This window comes from Tinamus guttatus, unplaced genomic scaffold, assembly GCF_059628265.1.
Source record: "Tinamus guttatus ecotype Peru unplaced genomic scaffold, ASM5962826v1 Tinamus_guttatus_pri_ptg000300l, whole genome shotgun sequence".
Classification (NCBI taxonomy): domain Eukaryota; kingdom Metazoa; phylum Chordata; class Aves; order Tinamiformes; family Tinamidae; genus Tinamus; species Tinamus guttatus.
Window position 1 is genome coordinate 376,733 of NW_028288834.1, and position 24,527 is coordinate 401,259.

Here is a 24,527-nt window from a genome sequence, read left to right on the forward strand (position 1 = left end):
GGCAGCTGAAACAGCCAGGGAAGGAGGAGAGAGATGTCCCCTCTCGCCCTGGCACACAGACCGCTGCCTTCGTCCCAGCCGTGGGGCCAAGGGTGAGGACAGACACATCAGCAGTGCGTCTAAAGAGTGCCAAAACTGCGAAATGTCAAAAACGGGGCACTGCAGTAGCCACGTCTGCCACCAAGCCCTGACAGCACTCCCTGATGGCGAATCCTTGCGTGTCTAGCTCCGGCCCTGTAAGTTTCCTGCTGTTTGTCATCTCAAGGAGCCCAGCAAGACGAGGACATTGCGTCGTGGTTGTTTCTTGCTGAGTCCTGCAAAGTGATGCCACCATCGTCGCCTTCACCTCCTGGGAGAGGGATTTTAGGCCATCCCACCTGCTAGTGCCATGTGGTGATGCCAGAGAATCTTCCCACTTGAAAGTGCCTGGAGTGCCCCCAGGACATGGAAGCAGCACGGTCACAGAGTGACACGGAGAGTTTCTCCTTGGCCATTCCCACCCCAACCGTCTTGTCTGCACTTTTCCCCAAGTGCCCGTGCAAGGAGCAAGAGACTTCAGTGCACGAGCAGATGCAGGGCTGTCACAGTTGGAACGGAAGCCATGTCCTCCGCAGGGAAAGCCTCGTGTCACAGGAGAGTTAATGTCCAAAAAACCCACCTACTCAAAAACCCTGCATGTGCACACACACACACATGCACGCAATGCCCCCTGCCAGAGAGAGCCCAGGCAGTAGACCCCTTGTGTCTGCAAAGTGACAAGATGAGGTTAAGAAGCTACCCCTCTTGAAAGTTTTGATGCTCCACATTTGCAAGCAACTCCCCGAGCACTGTTCCATGTCTGGATAGAAGTCTGTCTCAAGAATTGCCGTTTCTTGCAAATGGAGTATGCATTGGCGCAGGAAAGACAGTGTGGCGTGGTTTTTCTACCATATGCCAAGGGTTCTGTTTGTCACCTATGGGTCGCTAAAACCCATTTGTCAATGAGCACGGCAGAAAGGAGCAGAAGCCCCCACTTCTTCTTTCATGGACGCGCTGAGTTTCCACTTGAGTTTAGCAAGGCCCACTTGGGGCCTTGGTGGAGCTTCTGCTCGCACTTTCCCCAAGCAGAGCCCCGTGCAGGGTCAGGGAGTTGAAGGCAAGCAAGAGGGCTCTGCTTCACAGGAGCTGCCCACTGCTGTAGCCGCCAGCAGCTCCCTTGCAGAGGCCTGTGCGGGGCTCCGGCCCCATCCTCTACAGCTCCCTGCCTCACTGGCACAGGCTAAAATTGGTGCAGCCCCTCCAGTCACACAGCAACTAGTACCATCCCAGCATCAACAGGGGAGTGGCAATGACACCGTCGGTTAGAAGGCATGGAATACATCATCTTTCTGTTTGCCATGCAGAATGTAAGGCAACTTGTTTCTCACTGCGCAGGAATGTGCATGTCTCAGTGCAGGAAGTGGCCAAGGTCTTCCCCAGGCCTTGCTTTCCCCTAGCTGGGAAGGATGTTGTTTTGAGGCGTGGAAGCTGCCCCAGGGAAGAGCAGCCGGGAAGGCTGCAGAGGGCTTCCCCCACAGGCGTGCTGGCTTTGCTTTGGCCTGCGGATGGGGGATCGGTTCTGCAGCGCAGGCATGTCCTCTCCCTGCGGGAGCCCTCCCGGCCTTGCTCAAGGCTTGTCCCGGGGAGCAGAAAGCAGAGCCGCAGTGCCCAGCATTATCTCAGAAACGGCTGCCTTGGAGGGCCTTTCTTCTTCCCTTTCTGTGGTCAAGAGAGAGCTCTGTGGCCCAGAGCAAGAGTGTCCCGGGAGACAGGCCTCCCCGCTCTCCTTGCTGCCTTGTGTGCCCTGCCTGCCCTTCCAAAGCTGTCCTGCTGCTGCTTTTAAGGCTCAGAATGCACCAACAAAAGGCTCAGAGCAACTCCAAAACACGCTTTATTTTCTGGAGGAAAGGACATTTCTGTTGCAAACGCCCAGGTTTTGGACTCCATGCTCTTTCTTCTTGAGCTTGCTCATGAGCAAAGCACTGAGGGGGAACATGAAAAAAGTCCTGAGTGAATCATAACATGCAGGTACCTTGTGGAAATCCAATGACACATCCCAGGCCCCCAGCCCACGCCCATGGGAAAGATGATTGGTGCACGTGCAGACCCAAGCGAAGTTCCAAGGGCTTCTGTGTCCTGGGCTAGGAGGGCAGCAAAAGACCCTCTTTCCCACAGGCCGTGGCACCAAGGTCTTGGCAGGAACAGGGACCTGGCTTTGCTTGGGAGCTTCTTACCAGCGAGCCTCCTCCTCCTGCTTCTGCCTCTGCCGGTTTTCCTCCACCCTTTCCTTCCAGCGGTCTCGAAGCACTTTGTAGGATGTTGTGAGCTGCATGCTTTCCTTGGCTTGTACCAAAAGATGTCTGCAAGAGGAGTAAAATAGTCCCCCTCCTGCTACCTGGGGACACTTGGGGGGTTCTTCCCGCCTCAGCTGCTGCAAACCCACAGCAGCAGAATTCATGGGATGTCGTCTACCATGCCCCGCAGGTGAGGGATTTGGGTGCTAGCACATCCGGGGTGTCATCTGCACCATGGTCGCAGGGGCCAGCCTGCAACTTGCAAGCCTCTGCACACTCACTTGTCCGCTGCCATCCCAGTGCCTGGGGAAGAGCGCTGGCCAGGGGCGCTTGGCTTCTTCACAATTTGTGTCTGTTTTGCAAAGGCAAGAAGAACAATTTTCAGGAGGAGAATCAGGAGGGAGGAGTGAAGAGGGAATCCGGAGGTTGCCACCCCCTTGCGCATTTCCCCTGGCTGCAGCCATCTCCCTCCTCGGAAGGGCTGAGCCCACTTGGGAGCTGCCCCAGGCAGGCAGCAGTCCTCCTCCTGGGCCCTGGCTGCCTGCAAAGCCCTGCTGCCTGCCCGACAGGCAGGAGAGACCCCTTTCTCAGAGGCCTCTCCAAGACATCCCATACCTTGTCCTGACGTGGGGCCCTTTCTGCCACCACAGCCTGCTCTTCCTTCAGTGCTGCTTGCCCTCGCCTGTCTTTTAAGATGGAGACGCGTGCAGCTCGTGGAGCACCCTGCACGGGTGGGAAGGCTGTTTCCTGAGGAGGGCACAGAAAGGCAGCAGGATTAGACTGCTCGGCTACTGGGAGGGAGAGTTGTTGGCTTTTGCTCTGCACCCTCTCTTCCAGCCCTGCTCTTGAGCCTCAGCGGCTCTTTGCCCCTTGTTGACACAGCGGGAGTATCCCTCTCTTCTGCCCTAACTGAGCAGGGGCTCAAGAGGCGCCAGCTTGTCTGTTATGCCTTCAAAGGCAAAGAGACCCCATTTCTGTGATTAACAAAACCACGGAAGACTTTCTGCAGGCATTCTGGGAAGACACAACCGAAAATGCAGTTGCACAAGTAGAGCCAAAGTTGCATCATTGCAGGACACTTCTCAAAGTGCAAGAGGCCACTGGGGCTTGTAGGGAGCCCGCGCTGAGGGCCCTTTACGCAACATCCCATCGCACACCTGTGTGGCAGCCCTGGGAGCAGCACGGGCAGCGGCAGTCCGAGGTGCAGCTGGAGGATGTGGCTGGAGGTCGAACTTCACCTTCTTCTCTGGTTTGTCCACGATGCGAGCCAACCGTTTGGCAAGGTTGCTGAGAAGACATCGTGGGATGCAAGAGGTTGAGGGCAGGGGGGCATCTGCTCCCACAAGGGACAAGATGGGATTCCCTCACATCTTAAGGAACTCCTTCTGAACTAAGCATTTCCTGTCAGCTCCCCAAGACGTCCCGATGCTGGAGGAAAGTTAAGGTGATGGGAGGCTCCCACGCAAAGCAACGCACGCTTGCCTGCCAGCAAGAGAACAACCTGAACCGGGACCTGTGTCAGGAGCCTTTTGGAGGCCCTAGGGCCAGCATGTGCAAAGGGGCCCTCTCTGGTGCACGGGTAGAAACAAGCACAGCCCTCCTCCCTTCCGCCGAGGCTCTCACCTGACAGCAGGCTGTTTCTCCGTGCCTTGCTGCCTGCTCTCTGTGCCTACGTTTGGCAGCCTTGGGAGACTCAGCTCCTCGCGCTGCTGCAGGCGCTTGCCGGGTTGCTGCTCTGCAAGGAGGAAGGGAGGAAGGTCTTCGGCAAAGCCTGCTGAGCAGCACCTTTCCAGGTGGCCGCCGTGAGGCAGCGTGGGGGGACAGGGAGCCAACGTGCCCCGCAGGCAGGGAACTTTGGCCTTACTTTCGCTGGTGGTAGAGGTGGTGCTGCCCAGCTCTTTGGGCTTGTCCTTCCCAAAGCGGGAGGCTGTGGAGGCAACCTTGGCTTCCACGCTGCCTTTCTCCACGAGCCGAAACCTGGAAAGCAGAAGACAAGGCGAGTTGGAAGAAAGGGGGCTGTCTGCCCTCGGCCTCTTCCTGGCACTCATGCTCGTCCCGAACCACTGACACCTCCTCTCCTGCCCTCTGCTTTGCCTCCACGCGCACCTTCCTGGGTGGCTCTGGCAGTGTCCCTCCAATGCTGGAGAACTGCGCCTAAGTACCTGTGAGCACTGAGGCCCGTCAGAGCACACGGCGGAGCAGGAGCTGCGAGGGCCCTGTCAGGCAGCCAAGGGCTGCAAATGAAACACACTCACCTGGGGAACATGTGCACGGGGCGAAAGTCAGTCCTGGGAACAGGGATCTTGTCAGTTGCTTTCTTGGGATCCCTTGCCCACGGTACCTGCAACGCAGCACAGGCCTTTTGGGATGTTTCTGAGGCAGCGTCCTACCTGCTGGCAAAGGCAGCAGCCCCTGCTGGTGCTGCAGGAGGAGCCTGCCGCTCCAAAGCCACCTTGTCAGCGCTGAGCATGCCCATAAGCCCCTTGATGTGGAGTGCAGATGCTGCACGAGAGAGACTTGAGAGTGGCGAATACCCGTGTGAGTCCTTCTGCATAGACGAGGATGCAGGAAAGTGTGGCAGGGCACTCTCCTTGGACGTGGAGACTTTGGTGGGAGCAAGCTTTGGAGAAGGTGTTTGTTTAGCTGGCCAAGGGCGGGAAGCCACAGAGACTTTGCAAAGAAATGGAAGCAGGCCTGGAAAGCAGGGGAACTTACACTGCGAAGGGCTGAAATCAGGCTTGCCCTTTTCTCTAAACGTTTGATGCAGCTGGCATAAAACATCATGTACAAGGTGTCTTCCTGGCAGGTCAGAACACCAATGTCCCTGAAGACAAAGGCGACATTATGCTTCTTCTCCAAGTGGAAAGAGAATAAGCGAATCGTCTCTTCCACACAGTCTTGTATGATATGCCGTGGAAAGGAGATGAACAGGGACAACAGGTGGTAGTTCAGTGGCGCGATCCTGATATCATCTGCAAGGCAGAGAGACAGTGTGAGTGCGACAGCAGACCCAATTGGCCTTGCTGGGCCATCAAGGCATAGCAGTGGCATGGAGGCAAATGTTGGGGCAGCTTGGGGAAAGACAGTCCCACTTGCTGCAACACTGGCAACAGAAGACTCCAGAGAAGGTCTTGCCCACGAATTAGCTCTCTGGGTGATGGTTTGCGTGGGGGCTCTCTGTGTTTCCCCACCTGTGGAGGGCATTGCCCTGCTTCTGGCAGCCCCTGCAAAGAGCAGGGAGCACACTCCCAGCCCGTGTAGAATGGCAAGGGGAAGCAGAGAGTGGTCCCTGCTGTCTCACCAGGAAGAGTCACTTTCACCCCCTGCGGCCAGGCCACCTTCATGCCCAACTTGAAGATGGGTCTTCGAACCATGAGCAGCCCTTCTTCACCCAGGTTCAGTGGCTCCTGGACTGTACAGAAGGTGCCAAGACCCTCCACCAAGACACCCTACACATGGAAAGACAGAAAGGCCAGTGTGTAAGCATTCTGTTGATGGAAAACGGGAGGACTGTGTGAAGGTGGGCAGACTGCTCTGTGCCCTCCCTGCTGTTTTAGTAAAGCAGAGCAAGACTTTGGGAAGCTGTGGAGGAGAGCCCCTTGCTGCAGATGTTTTCCTCACCCTCCCCTGCACATTTGGTCCTCAGTGTCCTCCAAGTATTTCCTACCATCCTACAATCTGAGAGCACCAGAAGAAGCCAGGGCTCTCCAAGAGTACAGAGGCCGGAAAGTGCCTCCGCCTGCTTGCTTGGTCTCTCCATTTGAGACACGGAGAAAAGAGAAGCCTCACGAGGTGCTGACTATTTTCTCACATGAGCTCTGAACGTTCTTCTCCTCTCGGTTTTCAAGGAGCTACTCTATCTCATGCTTGCGGGTGGCAGTGTGCCTGCCTGGTGGTGAGGTAAGGATTTCTCCCAGGACCCAGGTCTCTCTGAACACGTGAAACCCTGCAAGGCGAGGGGAATCCGGCCGCCAGCCCACCTTGTTCTGCCTCAGCTGCTGTAGGATGTAATACGATACAGCATCCCAGATCGTGACAATCTCTGGAAAGCACGGGAAAGATTCATCAGTGCTCATGTCAGGCGACTCACAAGCTCTCTGCAAGCTGCTCCCCCCGAGGTGACAGGCAGGCATGTTCAAACCAACCAAAGAGCTACCACCCCAGGTACCGAGCTGGCCTTTGCCGCTGTTTCAGGCTGCCAGTCTTACGCTGATCCCAGTGGAGGTGCCGAGGAGAAAGCGGAACAAGGGAAGGATTTGGCACAAGCGCAATGGCCACCTCATTCCTGGCAAAGGATGCCATCTCCAAGCACAAAATATGTTTTGCCTATTGGAGGCACGTGAGGATGGAGGGGGAAGAAACAGAGGTTATCCTGAACAAGAAGAGAGGCCACCTTGGATTCACTCCAATGCAAAGGATTTGATTCCCCCAGGGGCATTTGGTGGCAGGCGCTTGAGAGCCCCATGGGAATGCAGGGACACCTGCAGCTCCTGGAGGAGGGACCTACTCCCCCCCGGCGGCTGTCCCCAGAAGGCTTCCCCCTTCCCAGGCAGACGGGACCTTGCACTATAACTCCCTCAGCAGAGGGAGCAGTGCCCAAAGGAGCCTTGGGGCTCAGGGTAGCTGCAGGCCCAAGACGCACAATTCCTAGCTGCCGCTCTGTCTCTCACAGGAGACAGGAGCCTCAGGCCAGGTTCTCGCAACAGTCCCCAGCCTTCTGCAGGGCCACAGTCCCAGGGCCACAGCTGTTTTGTCACCTCACAGGTTCTGCGGCACCTGGCGAAGCAGCACCCAAAGCCCTTACCCTCAGTGGAGAGCTGCAGGAGCACTGGGAACAAAATGGAGTGCACCGGACTGATGACCTCGGTCCAGAAGCCCTCCATCTTGGCTTCCCCCTTGTCCTTGGCTCGCTAGTCGAGCAGGGAAGAAGGATTCTCTTCCGCGACCTCGCCAAGGACTCCTCTCTCTCCAACGAGCCCCTTGTTCTCAGGCCGTGAGGGAGAGCTTCCCCGAGCACTCCTGCTGCCTCCTGTGTGCACTCCTCGTCACCGAGAAGCTCCAAAGGACAGCAGTGGAGCAGAGCACGGCGAGCAGTGACCAGCAGCGCGCGTGCCTGGCAGGGAAGTGACAGGGCCCTGCCGGTCGCTGGGGGGTCACCTCCTTGTGATGCAGCACAGGCCAGTGTGACCTCAGCGCGTGTCACCAGGGGCTGCCTGAGGGGAGCGGCAGCTGAAACAGCCAGGGAAGGAGGAGAGAGATGTCCCCTCTCGCCCTGGCACACAGACCGCTGCCTTCGTCCCAGCCGTGGGGCCAAGGGTGAGGACAGACACATCAGCAGTGCGTCTAAAGAGTGCCAAAACTGCGAAATGTCAAAAACGGGGCACTGCAGTAGCCACATCTGCCACCAAGCCCCGACAGCACTCCCTGATGGCGAATCCTTGCGTGTCTAGCTCCAGCCCTGTAAGTTTCCTGCTGTTTGTCATCTCAAGGAGCCCAGCAAGACGAGGACATTGCGTCGTGGTTGTTTCTTGCTGAGTCCTGCAAAGTGATGCCACCATCGTCGCCTTCACCTCCTGGGAGAGGGATTTTAGGCCATCCCACCTGCTAGTGCCATGTGGTGATGCCAGAGAATCTTCCCACTTGAAAGTGCCTGGAGTGCCCCCAGGACATGGAAGCAGCACGGTCACAGAGTGACACGGAGAGTTTCTCCTTGGCCATTCCCACCCCAACCGTCTTGTCTGCACTTTTCCCCAAGTGCCCGTGCAAGGAGCAAGAGACTTCAGTGCACGAGCAGATGCAGGGCTGTCACAGTTGGAACGGAAGCCATGTCCTCCGCAGGGAAAGCCTCGTGTCACAGGAGAGTTAATGTCCAAAAAACCCACCTACTCAAAAACCCTGCATGTGCACACACACACACATGCACGCAATGCCCCCTGCCAGAGAGAGCCCAGGCAGTAGACCCCTTGTGTCTGCAAAGTGACAAGATGAGGTTAAGAAGCTACCCCTCTTGAAAGTTTTGATGCTCCACATTTGTAAGCAACTCCCCGAGCACTGTTCCATGTCTGGATAGAAGTCTGTCTCAAGAATTGCCATTTCTTGCAAATGGAGTATGCATTGGCGCAGGAAAGACAGTGTGGCGTGGTTTTTCTACCATATGCCAAGGGTTCTGTTTGTCACCTATGGGTCGCTAAAACCCATTTGTCAATGAGCACGGCAGAAAGGAGCAGAAGCCCCCACTTCTTCTTTCATGGACGCGCTGAGTTTCCACTTGAGTTTAGCAAGGCCCACTTGGGGCCTTGGTGGAGCTTCTGCTCGCACTTTCCCCAAGCAGAGCCCCGTGCAGGGTCAGGGAGTTGAAGGCAAGCAAGAGGGCTCTGCTTCACAGGAGCTGCCCACTGCTGTAGCCGCCAGCAGCTCCCTTGCAGAGGCCTGTGCGGGGCTCCGGCCCCATCCTCTACAGCTCCCTGCCTCACTGGCACAGGCTAAAATTGGTGCAGCCCCTCCAGTCACACAGCAACTAGTACCATCCCAGCATCAACAGGGGAGTGGCAATGACACCGTCGGTTAGAAGGCATGGAATACATCATCTTTCTGTTTGCCATGCAGAATGTAAGGCAACTTGTTTCTCACTGCGCAGGAATGTGCATGTCTCAGTGCAGGAAGTGGCCAAGGTCTTCCCCAGGCCTTGCTTTCCCCTAGCTGGGAAGGATGTTGTTTTGAGGCGTGGAAGCTGCCCCAGGGAAGAGCAGCCGGGAAGGCTGCAGAGGGCTTCCCCCACAGGCGTGCTGGCTTTGCTTTGGCCTGCGGATGGGGGATCGGTTCTGCAGCGCAGGCATGTCCTCTCCCTGCGGGAGCCCTCCCGGCCTTGCTCAAGGCTTGTCCCGGGGAGCAGAAAGCAGAGCCGCAGTGCCCAGCATTATCTCAGAAACGGCTGCCTTGGAGGGCCTTTCTTCTTCCCTTTTTGTGGTCAAGAGAGAGCTCTGTGGCCCAGAGCAAGAGTGTCCCGGGAGACAGGCCTCCCCGCTCTCCTTGCTGCCTTGTGTGCCCTGCCTGCCCTTCCAAAGCTGTCCTGCTGCTGCTTTTAAGGCTCAGAATGCACCAACAAAAGGCTCAGAGCAACTCCAAAACACGCTTTATTTTCTGGAGGAAAGGACATTTCTGTTGCAAACGCCCAGGTTTTGGACTCCATGCTCTTTCTTCTTGAGCTTGCTCATGAGCAAAGCACTGAGGGGGAACATGAAAAAAGTCCTGAGTGAATCATAACATGCAGGTACCTTGTGGAAATCCAATGACACATCCCAGGCCCCCAGCCCACGCCCATGGGAAAGATGATTGGTGCACGTGCAGACCCAAGCGAAGTTCCAAGGGCTTCTGTGTCCTGGGCTAGGAGGGCAGCAAAAGACCCTCTTTCCCACAGGCCGTGGCACCAAGGTCTTGGCAGGAACAGGGACCTGGCTTTGCTTGGGAGCTTCTTACCAGCGAGCCTCCTCCTCCTGCTTCTGCCTCTGCCGGTTTTCCTCCACCCTTTCCTTCCAGCGGTCTCGAAGCACTTTGTAGGATGTTGTGAGCTGCATGCTTTCCTTGGCTTGTACCAAAAGATGTCTGCAAGAGGAGTAAAATAGTCCCCCTCCTGCTACCTGGGGACACTTGGGGGGTTCTTCCCGCCTCAGCTGCTGCAAACCCACAGCAGCAGAATTCATGGGATGTCGTCTACCATGCCCCGCAGGTGAGGGATTTGGGTGCTAGCACATCCGGGGTGTCATCTGCACCATGGTCGCAGGGGCCAGCCTGCAACTTGCAAGCCTCTGCACACTCACTTGTCCGCTGCCATCCCAGTGCCTGGGGAAGAGCGCTGGCCAGGGGCGCTTGGCTTCTTCACAATTTGTGTCTGTTTTGCAAAGGCAAGAAGAACAATTTTCAGGAGGAGAATCAGGAGGGAGGAGTGAAGAGGGAATCCGGAGGTTGCCACCCCCTTGCGCATTTCCCCTGGCTGCAGCCATCTCCCTCCTCGGAAGGGCTGAGCCCACTTGGGAGCTGCCCCAGGCAGGCAGCAGTCCTCCTCCTGGGCCCTGGCTGCCTGCAAAGCCCGGCTGCCTGCAAAGCCCTGCTGCCTGCCCGACAGGCAGGAGAGACCCCTTTCTCAGAGGCCTCTCCAAGACATCCCATACCTTGTCCTGACGTGGGGCCCTTTCTGCCACCACAGCCTGCTCTTCCTTCAGTGCTGCTTGCCCTCGCCTGTCTTTTAAGATGGAGACGCGTGCAGCTCGTGGAGCACCCTGCACGGGTGGGAAGGCTGTTTCCTGAGGAGGGCACAGAAAGGCAGCAGGATTAGACTGCTCGGCTACTGGGAGGGAGAGTTGTTGGCTTTTGCTCTGCACCCTCTCTTCCAGCCCTGCTCTTGAGCCTCAGCGGCTCTTTGCCCCTTGTTGACACAGCGGGAGTATCCCTCTCTTCTGCCCTAACTGAGCAGGGGCTCAAGAGGCGCCAGCTTGTCTGTTATGCCTTCAAAGGCAAAGAGACCCCATTTCTGTGATTAACAAAACCACGGAAGACTTTCTGCAGGCATTCTGGGAAGACACAACCGAAAATGCAGTTGCACAAGTAGAGCCAAAGTTGCATCATTGCAGGACACTTCTCAAAGTGCAAGAGGCCACTGGGGCTTGTAGGGAGCCCGCGCTGAGGGCCCTTTACGCAACATCCCATCGCACACCTGTGTGGCAGCCCTGGGAGCAGCACGGGCAGCGGCAGTCCGAGGTGCAGCTGGAGGATGTGGCTGGAGGTCGAACTTCACCTTCTTCTCTGGTTTGTCCACGATGCGAGCCAACCGTTTGGCAAGGTTGCTGAGAAGACATCGTGGGATGCAAGAGGTTGAGGGCAGGGGGGCATCTGCTCCCACAAGGGACAAGATGGGATTCCCTCACATCTTAAGGAACTCCTTCTGAACTAAGCATTTCCTGTCAGCTCCCCAAGACGTCCCGATGCTGGAGGAAAGTTAAGGTGATGGGAGGCTCCCACGCAAAGCAACGCACGCTTGCCTGCCAGCAAGAGAACAACCTGAACCGGGACCTGTGTCAGGAGCCTTTTGGAGGCCCTAGGGCCAGCATGTGCAAAGGGGCCCTCTCTGGTGCACGGGTAGAAACAAGCACAGCCCTCCTCCCTTCCGCCGAGGCTCTCACCTGACAGCAGGCTGTTTCTCCGTGCCTTGCTGCCTGCTCTCTGTGCCTACGTTTGGCAGCCTTGGGAGACTCAGCTCCTCGCGCTGCTGCAGGCGCTTGCCGGGTTGCTGCTCTGCAAGGAGGAAGGGAGGAAGGTCTTCGGCAAAGCCTGCTGAGCAGCACCTTTCCAGGTGGCCGCCGTGAGGCAGCGTGGGGGGACAGGGAGCCAACGTGCCCCGCAGGCAGGGAACTTTGGCCTTACTTTCGCTGGTGGTAGAGGTGGTGCTGCCCAGCTCTTTGGGCTTGTCCTTCCCAAAGCGGGAGGCTGTGGAGGCAACCTTGGCTTCCACGCTGCCTTTCTCCACGAGCCGAAACCTGGAAAGCAGAAGACAAGGCGAGTTGGAAGAAAGGGGGCTGTCTGCCCTCGGCCTCTTCCTGGCACTCATGCTCGTCCCGAACCACTGACACCTCCTCTCCTGCCCTCTGCTTTGCCTCCACGCGCACCTTCCTGGGTGGCTCTGGCAGTGTCCCTCCAATGCTGGAGAACTGCGCCTAAGTACCTGTGAGCACTGAGGCCCGTCAGAGCACACGGCGGAGCAGGAGCTGCGAGGGCCCTGTCAGGCAGCCAAGGGCTGCAAATGAAACACACTCACCTGGGGAACATGTGCACGGGGCGAAAGTCAGTCCTGGGAACAGGGATCTTGTCAGTTGCTTTCTTGGGATCCCTTGCCCACGGTACCTGCAACGCAGCACAGGCCTTTTGGGATGTTTCTGAGGCAGCGTCCTACCTGCTGGCAAAGGCAGCAGCCCCTGCTGGTGCTGCAGGAGGAGCCTGCCGCTCCAAAGCCACCTTGTCAGCGCTGAGCATGCCCATAAGCCCCTTGATGTGGAGTGCAGATGCTGCACGAGAGAGACTTGAGAGTGGCGAATACCCGTGTGAGTCCTTCTGCATAGACGAGGATGCAGGAAAGTGTGGCAGGGCACTCTCCTTGGACGTGGAGACTTTGGTGGGAGCAAGCTTTGGAGAAGGTGTTTGTTTAGCTGGCCAAGGGCGGGAAGCCACAGAGACTTTGCAAAGAAATGGAAGCAGGCCTGGAAAGCAGGGGAACTTACACTGCGAAGGGCTGAAATCAGGCTTGCCCTTTTCTCTAAACGTTTGATGCAGCTGGCATAAAACATCATGTACAAGGTGTCTTCCTGGCAGGTCAGAACACCAATGTCCCTGAAGACAAAGGCGACATTATGCTTCTTCTCCAAGTGGAAAGAGAATAAGCGAATCGTCTCTTCCACACAGTCTTGTATGATATGCCGTGGAAAGGAGATGAACAGGGACAACAGGTGGTAGTTCAGTGGCGCGATCCTGATATCATCTGCAAGGCAGAGAGACAGTGTGAGTGCGACAGCAGACCCAATTGGCCTTGCTGGGCCATCAAGGCATAGCAGTGGCATGGAGGCAAATGTTGGGGCAGCTTGGGGAAAGACAGTCCCACTTGCTGCAACACTGGCAACAGAAGACTCCAGAGAAGGTCTTGCCCACGAATTAGCTCTCTGGGTGATGGTTTGCGTGGGGGCTCTCTGTGTTTCCCCACCTGTGGAGGGCATTGCCCTGCTTCTGGCAGCCCCTGCAAAGAGCAGGGAGCACACTCCCAGCCCGTGTAGAATGGCAAGGGGAAGCAGAGAGTGGTCCCTGCTGTCTCACCAGGAAGAGTCACTTTCACCCCCTGCGGCCAGGCCACCTTCATGCCCAACTTGAAGATGGGTCTTCGAACCATGAGCAGCCCTTCTTCACCCAGGTTCAGTGGCTCCTGGACTGTACAGAAGGTGCCAAGACCCTCCACCAAGACACCCTACACATGGAAAGACAGAAAGGCCAGTGTGTAAGCATTCTGTTGATGGAAAACGGGAGGACTGTGTGAAGGTGGGCAGACTGCTCTGTGCCCTCCCTGCTGTTTTAGTAAAGCAGAGCAAGACTTTGGGAAGCTGTGGAGGAGAGCCCCTTGCTGCAGATGTTTTCCTCACCCTCCCCTGCACATTTGGTCCTCAGTGTCCTCCAAGTATTTCCTACCATCCTACAATCTGAGAGCACCAGAAGAAGCCAGGGCTCTCCAAGAGTACAGAGGCCGGAAAGTGCCTCCGCCTGCTTGCTTGGTCTCTCCATTTGAGACACGGAGAAAAGAGAAGCCTCACGAGGTGCTGACTATTTTCTCACATGAGCTCTGAACGTTCTTCTCCTCTCGGTTTTCAAGGAGCTACTCTATCTCATGCTTGCGGGTGGCAGTGTGCCTGCCTGGTGGTGAGGTAAGGATTTCTCCCAGGACCCAGGTCTCTCTGAACACGTGAAACCCTGCAAGGCGAGGGGAATCCGGCCGCCAGCCCACCTTGTTCTGCCTCAGCTGCTGTAGGATGTAATACGATACAGCATCCCAGATCGTGACAATCTCTGGAAAGCACGGGAAAGATTCATCAGTGCTCGTGTCAGGCGACTCACAAGCTCTCTGCAAGCTGCTCCCCCCGAGGTGACAGGCAGGCATGTTCAAACCAACCAAAGAGCTACCACCCCAGGTGCCGAGCTGGCCTTTGCCGCTGTTTCAGGCTGCCAGTCTTACGCTGATCCCAGTGGAGGTGCCGAGGAGAAAGCGGAACAAGGGAAGGATTTGGCACAAGCGCAATGGCCACCTCATTCCTGGCAAAGGATGCCATCTCCAAGCACAAAATATGTTTTGCCTATTGGAGGCACGTGAGGATGGAGGGGGAAGAAACAGAGGTTATCCTGAACAAGAAGAGAGGCCACCTTGGATTCACTCCAATGCAAAGGATTTGATTCCCCCAGGGGCATTTGGTGGCAGGCGCTTGAGAGCCCCATGGGAATGCAGGGACACCTGCAGCTCCTGGAGGAGGGACCTACTCCCCCCCGGCGGCTGTCCCCAGAAGGCTTCCCCCTTCCCAGGCAGACGGGACCTTGCACTATAACTCCCTCAGCAGAGGGAGCAGTGCCCAAAGGAGCCTTGGGGCTCAGGGTAGCTGCAGGCCCAAGACGCACAATTCCTAGCTGCCGCTCTGTCTCTCACAGGAGACAGGAGCCTCAGGCCAGGTTCTCGCAACAGTCCCCAGCCTTCTGCAGGGCCACAGTCCCAGGGCCACAGCTGTTTTGTCACCTCACAGGTTCTGCGGCACCTGGCGAAGCAGCACCCAAAGCCCTTACCCTCAGTGGAGAGCTGCAGGAGCACTGGGAACAAAATGGAGTGCACCGGACTGATGACCTCGGTCCAGAAGCCCTCCATCTTGGCTTCCCCCTTGTCCTTGGCTCGCTAGTCGAGCAGGGAAGAAGGATTCTCTTCCGCGACCTCGCCAAGGACTCCTCTCTCTCCAACGAGCCCCTTGTTCTCAGGCCGTGAGGGAGAGCTTCCCCGAGCACTCCTGCTGCCTCCTGTGTGCACTCCTCGTCACCGAGAAGCTCCAAAGGACAGCAGTGGAGCAGAGCACGGCGAGCAGTGACCAGCAGCGCGCGTGCCTGGCAGGGAAGTGACAGGGCCCTGCCGGTCGCTGGGGGGTCACCTCCTTGTGATGCAGCACAGGCCAGTGTGACCTCAGCGCGTGTCACCAGGGGCTGCCTGAGGGGAGCGGCAGCTGAAACAGCCAGGGAAGGAGGAGAGAGATGTCCCCTCTCGCCCTGGCACACAGACCGCTGCCTTCGTCCCAGCCGTGGGGCCAAGGGTGAGGACAGACACATCAGCAGTGCGTCTAAAGAGTGCCAAAACTGCGAAATGTCAAAAACGGGGCACTGCAGTAGCCACATCTGCCACCAAGCCCCGACAGCACTCCCTGATGGCGAATCCTTGCGTGTCTAGCTCCAGCCCTGTAAGTTTCCTGCTGTTTGTCATCTCAAGGAGCCCAGCAAGACGAGGACATTGCGTCGTGGTTGTTTCTTGCTGAGTCCTGCAAAGTGATGCCACCATCGTCGCCTTCACCTCCTGGGAGAGGGATTTTAGGCCATCCCACCTGCTAGTGCCATGTGGTGATGCCAGAGAATCTTCCCACTTGAAAGTGCCTGGAGTGCCCCCAGGACATGGAAGCAGCACGGTCACAGAGTGACACGGAGAGTTTCTCCTTGGCCATTCCCACCCCAACCGTCTTGTCTGCACTTTTCCCCAAGTGCCCGTGCAAGGAGCAAGAGACTTCAGTGCACGAGCAGATGCAGGGCTGTCACAGTTGGAACGGAAGCCATGTCCTCCGCAGGGAAAGCCTCGTGTCACAGGAGAGTTAATGTCCAAAAAACCCACCTACTCAAAAACCCTGCATGTGCACACACACACACATGCACGCAATGCCCCCTGCCAGAGAGAGCCCAGGCAGTAGACCCCTTGTGTCTGCAAAGTGACAAGATGAGGTTAAGAAGCTACCCCTCTTGAAAGTTTTGATGCTCCACATTTGTAAGCAACTCCCCGAGCACTGTTCCATGTCTGGATAGAAGTCTGTCTCAAGAATTGCCGTTTCTTGCAAATGGAGTATGCATTGGCGCAGGAAAGACAGTGTGGCGTGGTTTTTCTACCATATGCCAAGGGTTCTGTTTGTCACCTATGGGTCGCTAAAACCCATTTGTCAATGAGCACGGCAGAAAGGAGCAGAAGCCCCCACTTCTTCTTTCATGGACGCGCTGAGTTTCCACTTGAGTTTAGCAAGGCCCACTTGGGGCCTTGGTGGAGCTTCTGCTCGCACTTTCCCCAAGCAGAGCCCCGTGCAGGGTCAGGGAGTTGAAGGCAAGCAAGAGGGCTCTGCTTCACAGGAGCTGCCCACTGCTGTAGCCGCCAGCAGCTCCCTTGCAGAGGCCTGTGCGGGGCTCCGGCCCCATCCTCTACAGCTCCCTGCCTCACTGGCACAGGCTAAAATTGGTGCAGCCCCTCCAGTCACACAGCAACTAGTACCATCCCAGCATCAACAGGGGAGTGGCAATGACACCGTCGGTTAGAAGGCATGGAATACATCATCTTTCTGTTTGCCATGCAGAATGTAAGGCAACTTGTTTCTCACTGCGCAGGAATGTGCATGTCTCAGTGCAGGAAGTGGCCAAAGTCTTCCCCAGGCCTTGCTTTCCCCTAGCTGGGAAGGATGTTGTTTTGAGGCGTGGAAGCTGCCCCAGGGAAGAGCAGCCGGGAAGGCTGCAGAGGGCTTCCCCCACAGGCGTGCTGGCTTTGCTTTGGCCTGCGGATGGGGGATCGGTTCTGCAGCGCAGGCATGTCCTCTCCCTGCGGGAGCCCTCCCGGCCTTGCTCAAGGCTTGTCCCGGGGAGCAGAAAGCAGAGCCGCAGTGCCCAGCATTATCTCAGAAAAGGCTGCCTTGGAGGGCCTTTCTTCTTCCCTTTCTGTGGTCAAGAGAGAGCTCTGTGGCCCAGAGCAAGAGTGTCCCGGGAGACAGGCCTCCCCGCTCTCCTTGCTGCCTTGTGTGCCCTGCCTGCCCTTCCAAAGCTGTCCTGCTGCTGCTTTTAAGGCTCAGAATGCACCAACAAAAGGCTCAGAGCAACTCCAAAACACGCTTTATTTTCTGGAGGAAAGGACATTTCTGTTGCAAACGCCCAGGTTTTGGACTCCATGCTCTTTCTTCTTGAGCTTGCTCATGAGCAAAGCACTGAGGGGGAACATGAAAAAAGTCCTGAGTGAATCATAACATGCAGGTACCTTGTGGAAATCCAATGACACATCCCAGGCCCCCAGCCCACGCCCATGGGAAAGATGATTGGTGCACGTGCAGACCCAAGCGAAGTTCCAAGGGCTTCTGTGTCCTGGGCTAGGAGGGCAGCAAAAGACCCTCTTTCCCACAGGCCGTGGCACCAAGGTCTTGGCAGGAACAGGGACCTGGCTTTGCTTGGGAGCTTCTTACCAGCGAGCCTCCTCCTCCTGCTTCTGCCTCTGCCGGTTTTCCTCCACCCTTTCCTTCCAGCGGTCTCGAAGCACTTTGTAGGATGTTGTGAGCTGCATGCTTTCCTTGGCTTGTACCAAAAGATGTCTGCAAGAGGAGTAAAATAGTCCCCCTCCTGCTACCTGGGGACACTTGGGGGGTTCTTCCCGCCTCAGCTGCTGCAAACCCACAGCAGCAGAATTCATGGGATGTCGTCTACCATGCCCCGCAGGTGAGGGATTTGGGTGCTAGCACATCCGGGGTGTCATCTGCACCATGGTCGCAGGGGCCAGCCTGCAACTTGCAAGCCTCTGCACACTCACTTGTCCGCTGCCATCCCAGTGCCTGGGGAAGAGCGCTGGCCAGGGGCGCTTGGCTTCTTCACAATTTGTGTCTGTTTTGCAAAGGCAAGAAGAACAATTTTCAGGAGGAGAATCAGGAGGGAGGAGTGAAGAGGGAATCCGGAGGTTGCCACCCCCTTGCGCATTTCCCCTGGCTGCAGCCATCTCCCTCCTCGGAAGGGCTGAGCCCACTTGGGAGCTGCCCCAGGCAGGCAGCAGTCCTCCTCCTGGGCCCTGGCTGCCTGCAAAGCCCGGCTGCCTGCAAAGCCCTGCTGCCTGCCTGACAGGCAGGAGAGACCCCTTTCTCAGAGGCCTCTCCAAGACATCCCATACCTTGTCCTGACGTGGGGCCCTTTCTGCCACCACAGCCTGCTCTTCCTTCAGTGCTGCTTGCCCTCGCCTGTCTTTTAAGATGGAGACGCGTGCAGCTCGTGGAGCACCCTGCACGGGTGGGAAGGCTGTTTCCTGAGGAGGGCACAGAAAGGCAGCAGGATTAGACTGCTCGGCTACTGGGAGGGAGAGTTGTTGGCTTTTGCTCTGCACCCTCTCTTCCAGCCCTGCTCTTGAGCCTCAGCGGCTCTTTGCCCCTTGTTGACACAGCGGGAGTATCCCTCTCTTCTGCCCTAACTGAGCAGGGGCTCAAGAGGCGCCAGCTTGTCTGTTATGCCTTCAAAGGCAAAGAGACCCCATTTCTGTGATTAACAAAACCACGGAAGACTTTCTGCAGGCATTCTGGGAAGACACAACCGAAAATGCAGTTGCACAAGTAGAGCCAAAGTTGCATCATTGCAGGACACTTCTCAAAGTGCAAGAGGCCACTGGGGCTTGTAGGGAGCCCGCGCTGAGGGCCCTTTACGCAACATCCCATCGCACACCTGTGTGGCAGCCCTGGGAGCAGCACGGGCAGCGGCAGTCCGAGGTGCAGCTGGAGGATGTGGCTGGAGGTCGAACTTCACCTTCTTCTCTGGTTTGTCCACGATGCGAGCCAACCGTTTGGCAAGGTTGCTGAGAAGACATCGTGGGATGCAAGAGGTTGAGGGCAGGGGGGCATCTGCTCCCACAAGGGACAAGATGGGATTCCCTCACATCTTAAGGAACTCCTTCTGAACTAAGCATTTCCTGTCAGCTCCCCAAGACGTCCCGATGCTGGAGGAAAGTTAAGGTGATGGGAGGCTCCCACGCAAAGCAACGCACGCTTGCCTGCCAGCAAGAGAACAACCTGAACCGGGACCTGTGTCAGGAGCCTTTTGGAGGCCCTAGGGCCAGCATGTGCAAAGGGGCCCTCTCTGGTGCACGGGTAGAAACAAGCACAGCCCTCCTCCCTTCCGCCGAGGCTCTCACCTGACAGCAGGCTGTTTCTCCGTGCCTTGCTGCCTGCTCTCTGTGCCTACGTTTGGCAGCCTTGGGAGACTCAGCTCCTCGCGCTGCTGCAGGCGCTTGCCGGGTTGCTGCTCTGCAAGGAGGAAGGGAGGAAGGTCTTCGGCAAAGCCTGCTGAGCAGCACCTTTCCAGGTGGCCGCCGTGAGGCAGCGTGGGGGGACAGGGAGCCAACGTGCCCCGCAGGCAGGGAACTTTGGCCTTACTTTCGCTGGTGGTAGAGGTGGTGCTGCCCAGCTCTTTGGGCTTGTCCTTCCCAAAGCGGGAGGCTGTGGAGGCAACCTTGGCTTCCACGCTGCCTTTCTCCACGAGCCGAAACCTGGAAAGCAGAAGACAAGGCGAGTTGGAAGAAAGGGGGCTGTCTGCCCTCGGCCTCTTCCTGGCACTCATGCTCGTCCCGAACCACTGACACCTCCTCTCCTGCCCTCTGCTTTGCCTCCACGCGCACCTTCCTGGGTGGCTCTGGCAGTGTCCCTCCAATGCTGGAGAACTGCGCCTAAGTACCTGTGAGCACTGAGGCCCGTCAGAGCACACGGCGGAGCAGGAGCTGCGAGGGCCCTGTCAGGCAGCCAAGGGCTGCAAATGAAACACACTCACCTGGGGAACATGTGCACGGGGCGAAAGTCAGTCCTGGGAACAGGGATCTTGTCAGTTGCTTTCTTGGGATCCCTTGCCCACGGTACCTGCAACGCAGCACAGGCCTTTTGGGATGTTTCTGAGGCAGCGTCCTACCTGCTGGCAAAGGCAGCAGCCCCTGCTGGTGCTGCAGGAGGAGCCTGCCGCTCCAAAGCCACCTTGTCAGCGCTGAGCATGCCCATAAGCCCCTTGATGTGGAGTGCAGATGCTGCACGAGAGAGACTTGAGAGTGGCGAATACCCGTGTGAGTCCTTCTGCATAGACGAGGATGCAGGAAAGTGTGGCAGGGCACTCTCCTTGGACGTGGAGACTTTGGTGGGAGCAAGCTTTGGAGAAGGTGTTTGTTTAGCTGGCCAAGGGCGGGAAGCCACAGAGACTTTGCAAAGAAATGGAAGCAGGCCTGGAAAGCAGGGGAACTTACACTGCGAAGGGCTGAAATCAGGCTTGCCCTTTTCTCTAAACGTTTGATGCAGCTGGCATAAAACATCATGTACAAGGTGTCTTCCTGGCAGGTCAGAACACCAATGTCCCTGAAGACAAAGGCGACATTATGCTTCTTCTCCAAGTGGAAAGAGAATAAGCGAATCGTCTCTTCCACACAGTCTTGTATGATATGCCGTGGAAAGGAGATGAACAGGGACAACAGGTGGTAGTTCAGTGGCGCGATCCTGATATCATCTGCAAGGCAGAGAGACAGTGTGAGTGCGACAGCAGACCCAATTGGCCTTGCTGGGCCATCAAGGCATAGCAGTGGCATGGAGGCAAATGTTGGGGCAGCTTGGGGAAAGACAGTCCCACTTGCTGCAACACTGGCAACAGAAGACTCCAGAGAAGGTCTTGCCCACGAATTAGCTCTCTGGGTGATGGTTTGCGTGGGGGCTCTCTGTGTTTCCCCACCTGTGGAGGGCATTGCCCTGCTTCTGGCAGCCCCTGCAAAGAGCAGGGAGCACACTCCCAGCCCGTGTAGAATGGCAAGGGGAAGCAGAGAGTGGTCCCTGCTGTCTCACCAGGAAGAGTCACTTTCACCCCCTGCGGCCAGGCCACCTTCATGCCCAACTTGAAGATGGGTCTTCGAACCATGAGCAGCCCTTCTTCACCCAGGTTCAGTGGCTCCTGGACTGTACAGAAGGTGCCAAGACCCTCCACCAAGACACCCTACACATGGAAAGACAGAAAGGCCAGTGTGTAAGCATTCTGTTGATGGAAAACGGGAGGACTGTGTGAAGGTGGGCAGACTGCTCTGTGCCCTCCCTGCTGTTTTAGTAAAGCAGAGCAAGACTTTGGGAAGCTGTGGAGGAGAGCCCCTTGCTGCAGATGTTTTCCTCACCCTCCCCTGCACATTTGGTCCTCAGTGTCCTCCAAGTATTTCCTACCATCCTACAATCTGAGAGCACCAGAAGAAGCCAGGGCTCTCCAAGAGTACAGAGGCCGGAAAGTGCCTCCGCCTGCTTGCTTGGTCTCTCCATTTGAGACACGGAGAAAAGAGAAGCCTCACGAGGTGCTGACTATTTTCTCACATGAGCTCTGAACGTTCTTCTCCTCTCGGTTTTCAAGGAGCTACTCTATCTCATGCTTGCGGGTGGCAGTGTGCCTGCCTGGTGGTGAGGTAAGGATTTCTCCCAGGACCCAGGTCTCTCTGAACACGTGAAACCCTGCAAGGCGAGGGGAATCCGGCCGCCAGCCCACCTTGTTCTGCCTCAGCTGCTGTAGGATGTAATACGATACAGCATCCCAGATCGTGACAATCTCTGGAAAGCACGGGAAAGATTCATCAGTGCTCATGTCAGGCGACTCACAAGCTCTCTGCAAGCTGCTCCCCCCGAGGTGACAGGCAGGCATGTTCAAACCAACCAAAGAGCTACCACCCCAGGTGCCGAGCTGGCCTTTGCCGCTGTTTCAGGCTGCCAGTCTTACGCTGATCCCAGTGGAGGTGCCGAGGAGAAAGCGGAACAAGGGAAGGATTTGGCACAAGCGCAATGGCCACCTCATTCCTGGCAAAGGATGCCATCTCCAAGCACAAAATATGTTTTGCCTATTGGAGGCACGTGAGGATGGAGGGGGAAGAAACAGAGGTTATCCTGAACAAGAAGAGAGGCCACCTTGGATTCACTCCAATGCAAAGGATTTGATTCCCCCAGGGGCATTTGGTGGCAGGCGCTTGAGAGCCCCATGGGAATGCAGGGACACCTGCAGCTCCTGGAGGAGGGACCTACTCCCCCCCGGCGGCTGTCCCCAGAAGGCTTCCCCCTTCCCAGGCAGACGGGACCTTGCACTATAACTCCCTCAGCAGAGGGAGCAGTGCCCAAAGGAGCCTTGGGGCTCAGGGTAGCTGCAGGCCCAAGACGCACAATTCCTAGCTGCCGCTCTGTCTCTCACAGGAGACAGGAGCCTCAGGCCAGGTTCTCGCAACAGTCCCCAGCCTTCTGCAGGGCCACAGTCCCAGGGCCACAGCTGTTTTGTCACCTCACAGGTTCTGCGGCACCTGGCGAAGCAGCACCCAAAGCCCTTACCCTCAGTGGAGAGCTGCAGGAGCACTGGGAACAAAATGGAGTGCACCGGACTGATGACCTCGGTCCAGAAGCCCTCCATCTTGGCTTCCCCCTTGTCCTTGGCTCGCTAGTCGAGCAGGGAAGAAGGATTCTCTTCCGCGACCTCGCCAAGGACTCCTCTCTCTCCAACGAGCCCCTTGTTCTCAGGCCGTGAGGGAGAGCTTCCCCGAGCACTCCTGCTGCCTCCTGTGTGCACTCCTCGTCACCGAGAAGCTCCAAAGGACAGCAGTGGAGCAGAGCACGGCGAGCAGTGACCAGCAGCGCGCGTGCCTGGCAGGGAAGTGACAGGGCCCTGCCGGTCGCTGGGGGGTCACCTCCTTGTGATGCAGCACAGGCCAGTGTGACCTCAGCGCGTGTCACCAGGGGCTGCCTGAGGGGAGCGGCAGCTGAAACAGCCAGGGAAGGAGGAGAGAGATGTCCCCTCTCGCCCTGGCACACAGACCGCTGCCTTCGTCCCAGCCGTGGGGCCAAGGGTGAGGACAGACACATCAGCAGTGCGTCTAAAGAGTGCCAAAACTGCGAAATGTCAAAAACGGGGCACTGCAGTAGCCACATCTGCCACCAAGCCCCGACAGCACTCCCTGATGGCGAATCCTTGCGTGTCTAGCTCCAGCCCTGTAAGTTTCCTGCTGTTTGTCATCTCAAGGAGCCCAGCAAGACGAGGACATTGCGTCGTGGTTGTTTCTTGCTGAGTCCTGCAAAGTGATGCCACCATCGTCGCCTTCACCTCCTGGGAGAGGGATTTTAGGCCATCCCACCTGCTAGTGCCATGTGGTGATGCCAGAGAATCTTCCCACTTGAAAGTGCCTGGAGTGCCCCCAGGACATGGAAGCAGCACGGTCACAGAGTGACACGGAGAGTTTCTCCTTGGCCATTCCCACCCCAACCGTCTTGTCTGCACTTTTCCCCAAGTGCCCGTGCAAGGAGCAAGAGACTTCAGTGCACGAGCAGATGCAGGGCTGTCACAGTTGGAACGGAAGCCATGTCCTCCGCAGGGAAAGCCTCGTGTCACAGGAGAGTTAATGTCCAAAAAACCCACCTACTCAAAAACCCTGCATGTGCACACACACACACATGCACGCAATGCCCCCTGCCAGAGAGAGCCCAGGCAGTAGACCCCTTGTGTCTGCAAAGTGACAAGATGAGGTTAAGAAGCTACCCCTCTTGAAAGTTTTGATGCTCCACATTTGTAAGCAACTCCCCGAGCACTGTTCCATGTCTGGATAGAAGTCTGTCTCAAGAATTGCCATTTCTTGCAAATGGAGTATGCATTGGCGCAGGAAAGACAGTGTGGCGTGGTTTTTCTACCATATGCCAAGGGTTCTGTTTGTCACCTATGGGTCGCTAAAACCCATTTGTCAATGAGCACGGCAGAAAGGAGCAGAAGCCCCCACTTCTTCTTTCATGGACGCGCTGAGTTTCCACTTGAGTTTAGCAAGGCCCACTTGGGGCCTTGGTGGAGCTTCTGCTCGCACTTTCCCCAAGCAGAGCCCCGTGCAGGGTCAGGGAGTTGAAGGCAAGCAAGAGGGCTCTGCTTCACAGGAGCTGCCCACTGCTGTAGCCGCCAGCAGCTCCCTTGCAGAGGCCTGTGCGGGGCTCCGGCCCCATCCTCTACAGCTCCCTGCCTCACTGGCACAGGCTAAAATTGGTGCAGCCCCTCCAGTCACACAGCAACTAGTACCATCCCAGCATCAACAGGGGAGTGGCAATGACACCGTCGGTTAGAAGGCATGGAATACATCATCTTTCTGTTTGCCATGCAGAATGTAAGGCAACTTGTTTCTCACTGCGCAGGAATGTGCATGTCTCAGTGCAGGAAGTGGCCAAGGTCTTCCCCAGGCCTTGCTTTCCCCTAGCTGGGAAGGATGTTGTTTTGAGGCGTGGAAGCTGCCCCAGGGAAGAGCAGCCGGGAAGGCTGCAGAGGGCTTCCCCCACAGGCGTGCTGGCTTTGCTTTGGCCTGCGGATGGGGGATCGGTTCTGCAGCGCAGGCATGTCCTCTCCCTGCGGGAGCCCTCCCGGCCTTGCTCAAGGCTTGTCCCGGGGAGCAGAAAGCAGAGCCGCAGTGCCCAGCATTATCTCAGAAACGGCTGCCTTGGAGGGCCTTTCTTCTTCCCTTTTTGTGGTCAAGAGAGAGCTCTGTGGCCCAGAGCAAGAGTGTCCCGGGAGACAGGCCTCCCCGCTCTCCTTGCTGCCTTGTGTGCCCTGCCTGCCCTTCCAAAGCTGTCCTGCTGCTGCTTTTAAGGCTCAGAATGCACCAACAAAAGG

At 57.0% G+C, this 24,527-nt stretch overlaps 1 protein-coding gene across 1 annotated transcript; it reads right to left on the reverse strand.

The window, feature by feature from the left end:
* Positions 1 to 1,909: 1,909 nt before the first annotated feature.
* Positions 1,910 to 7,195, reverse strand: LOC148594075 (uncharacterized). The gene is made up of 11 exons (XM_088528059.1): positions 7,117 to 7,195; positions 6,293 to 6,354; positions 5,614 to 5,761; positions 5,028 to 5,284; positions 4,568 to 4,653; positions 3,936 to 4,181; positions 3,470 to 3,599; positions 2,919 to 3,059; positions 2,594 to 2,832; positions 2,253 to 2,378; positions 1,910 to 2,000 (listed from the first exon to the last, which is right to left on the reverse strand). The coding sequence occupies exons 1-11, from the start codon at positions 7,193 to 7,195 to the stop codon at positions 1,910 to 1,912; spliced, it is 1,605 nt and encodes a 534-aa protein (XP_088384185.1).
* Positions 7,196 to 24,527: the final 17,332 nt, after the last annotated feature.

Bases quoted from the DNA above. Each gene is read 5' to 3' on its own strand.
- LOC148594075 (XM_088528059.1), bottom strand. From the start codon at position 7,195: ATGGAGGGCTTCTGGACCGAGGTCATCAGTCCGGTGCACTCCATTTTG. The intron at 2,833-2,918 runs GTCTTGGAGAGG...GCCCAGGAGGAG, and splicing joins GTCAGGACAAGGTATGGGAT to GACTGCTGCCTGCCTGGGGC. The intron at 2,001-2,252 runs GTAAGAAGCTCC...GTTCCCCCTCAG, and splicing joins CAGGAGGAGGAGGCTCGCTG to TGCTTTGCTCATGAGCAAGC.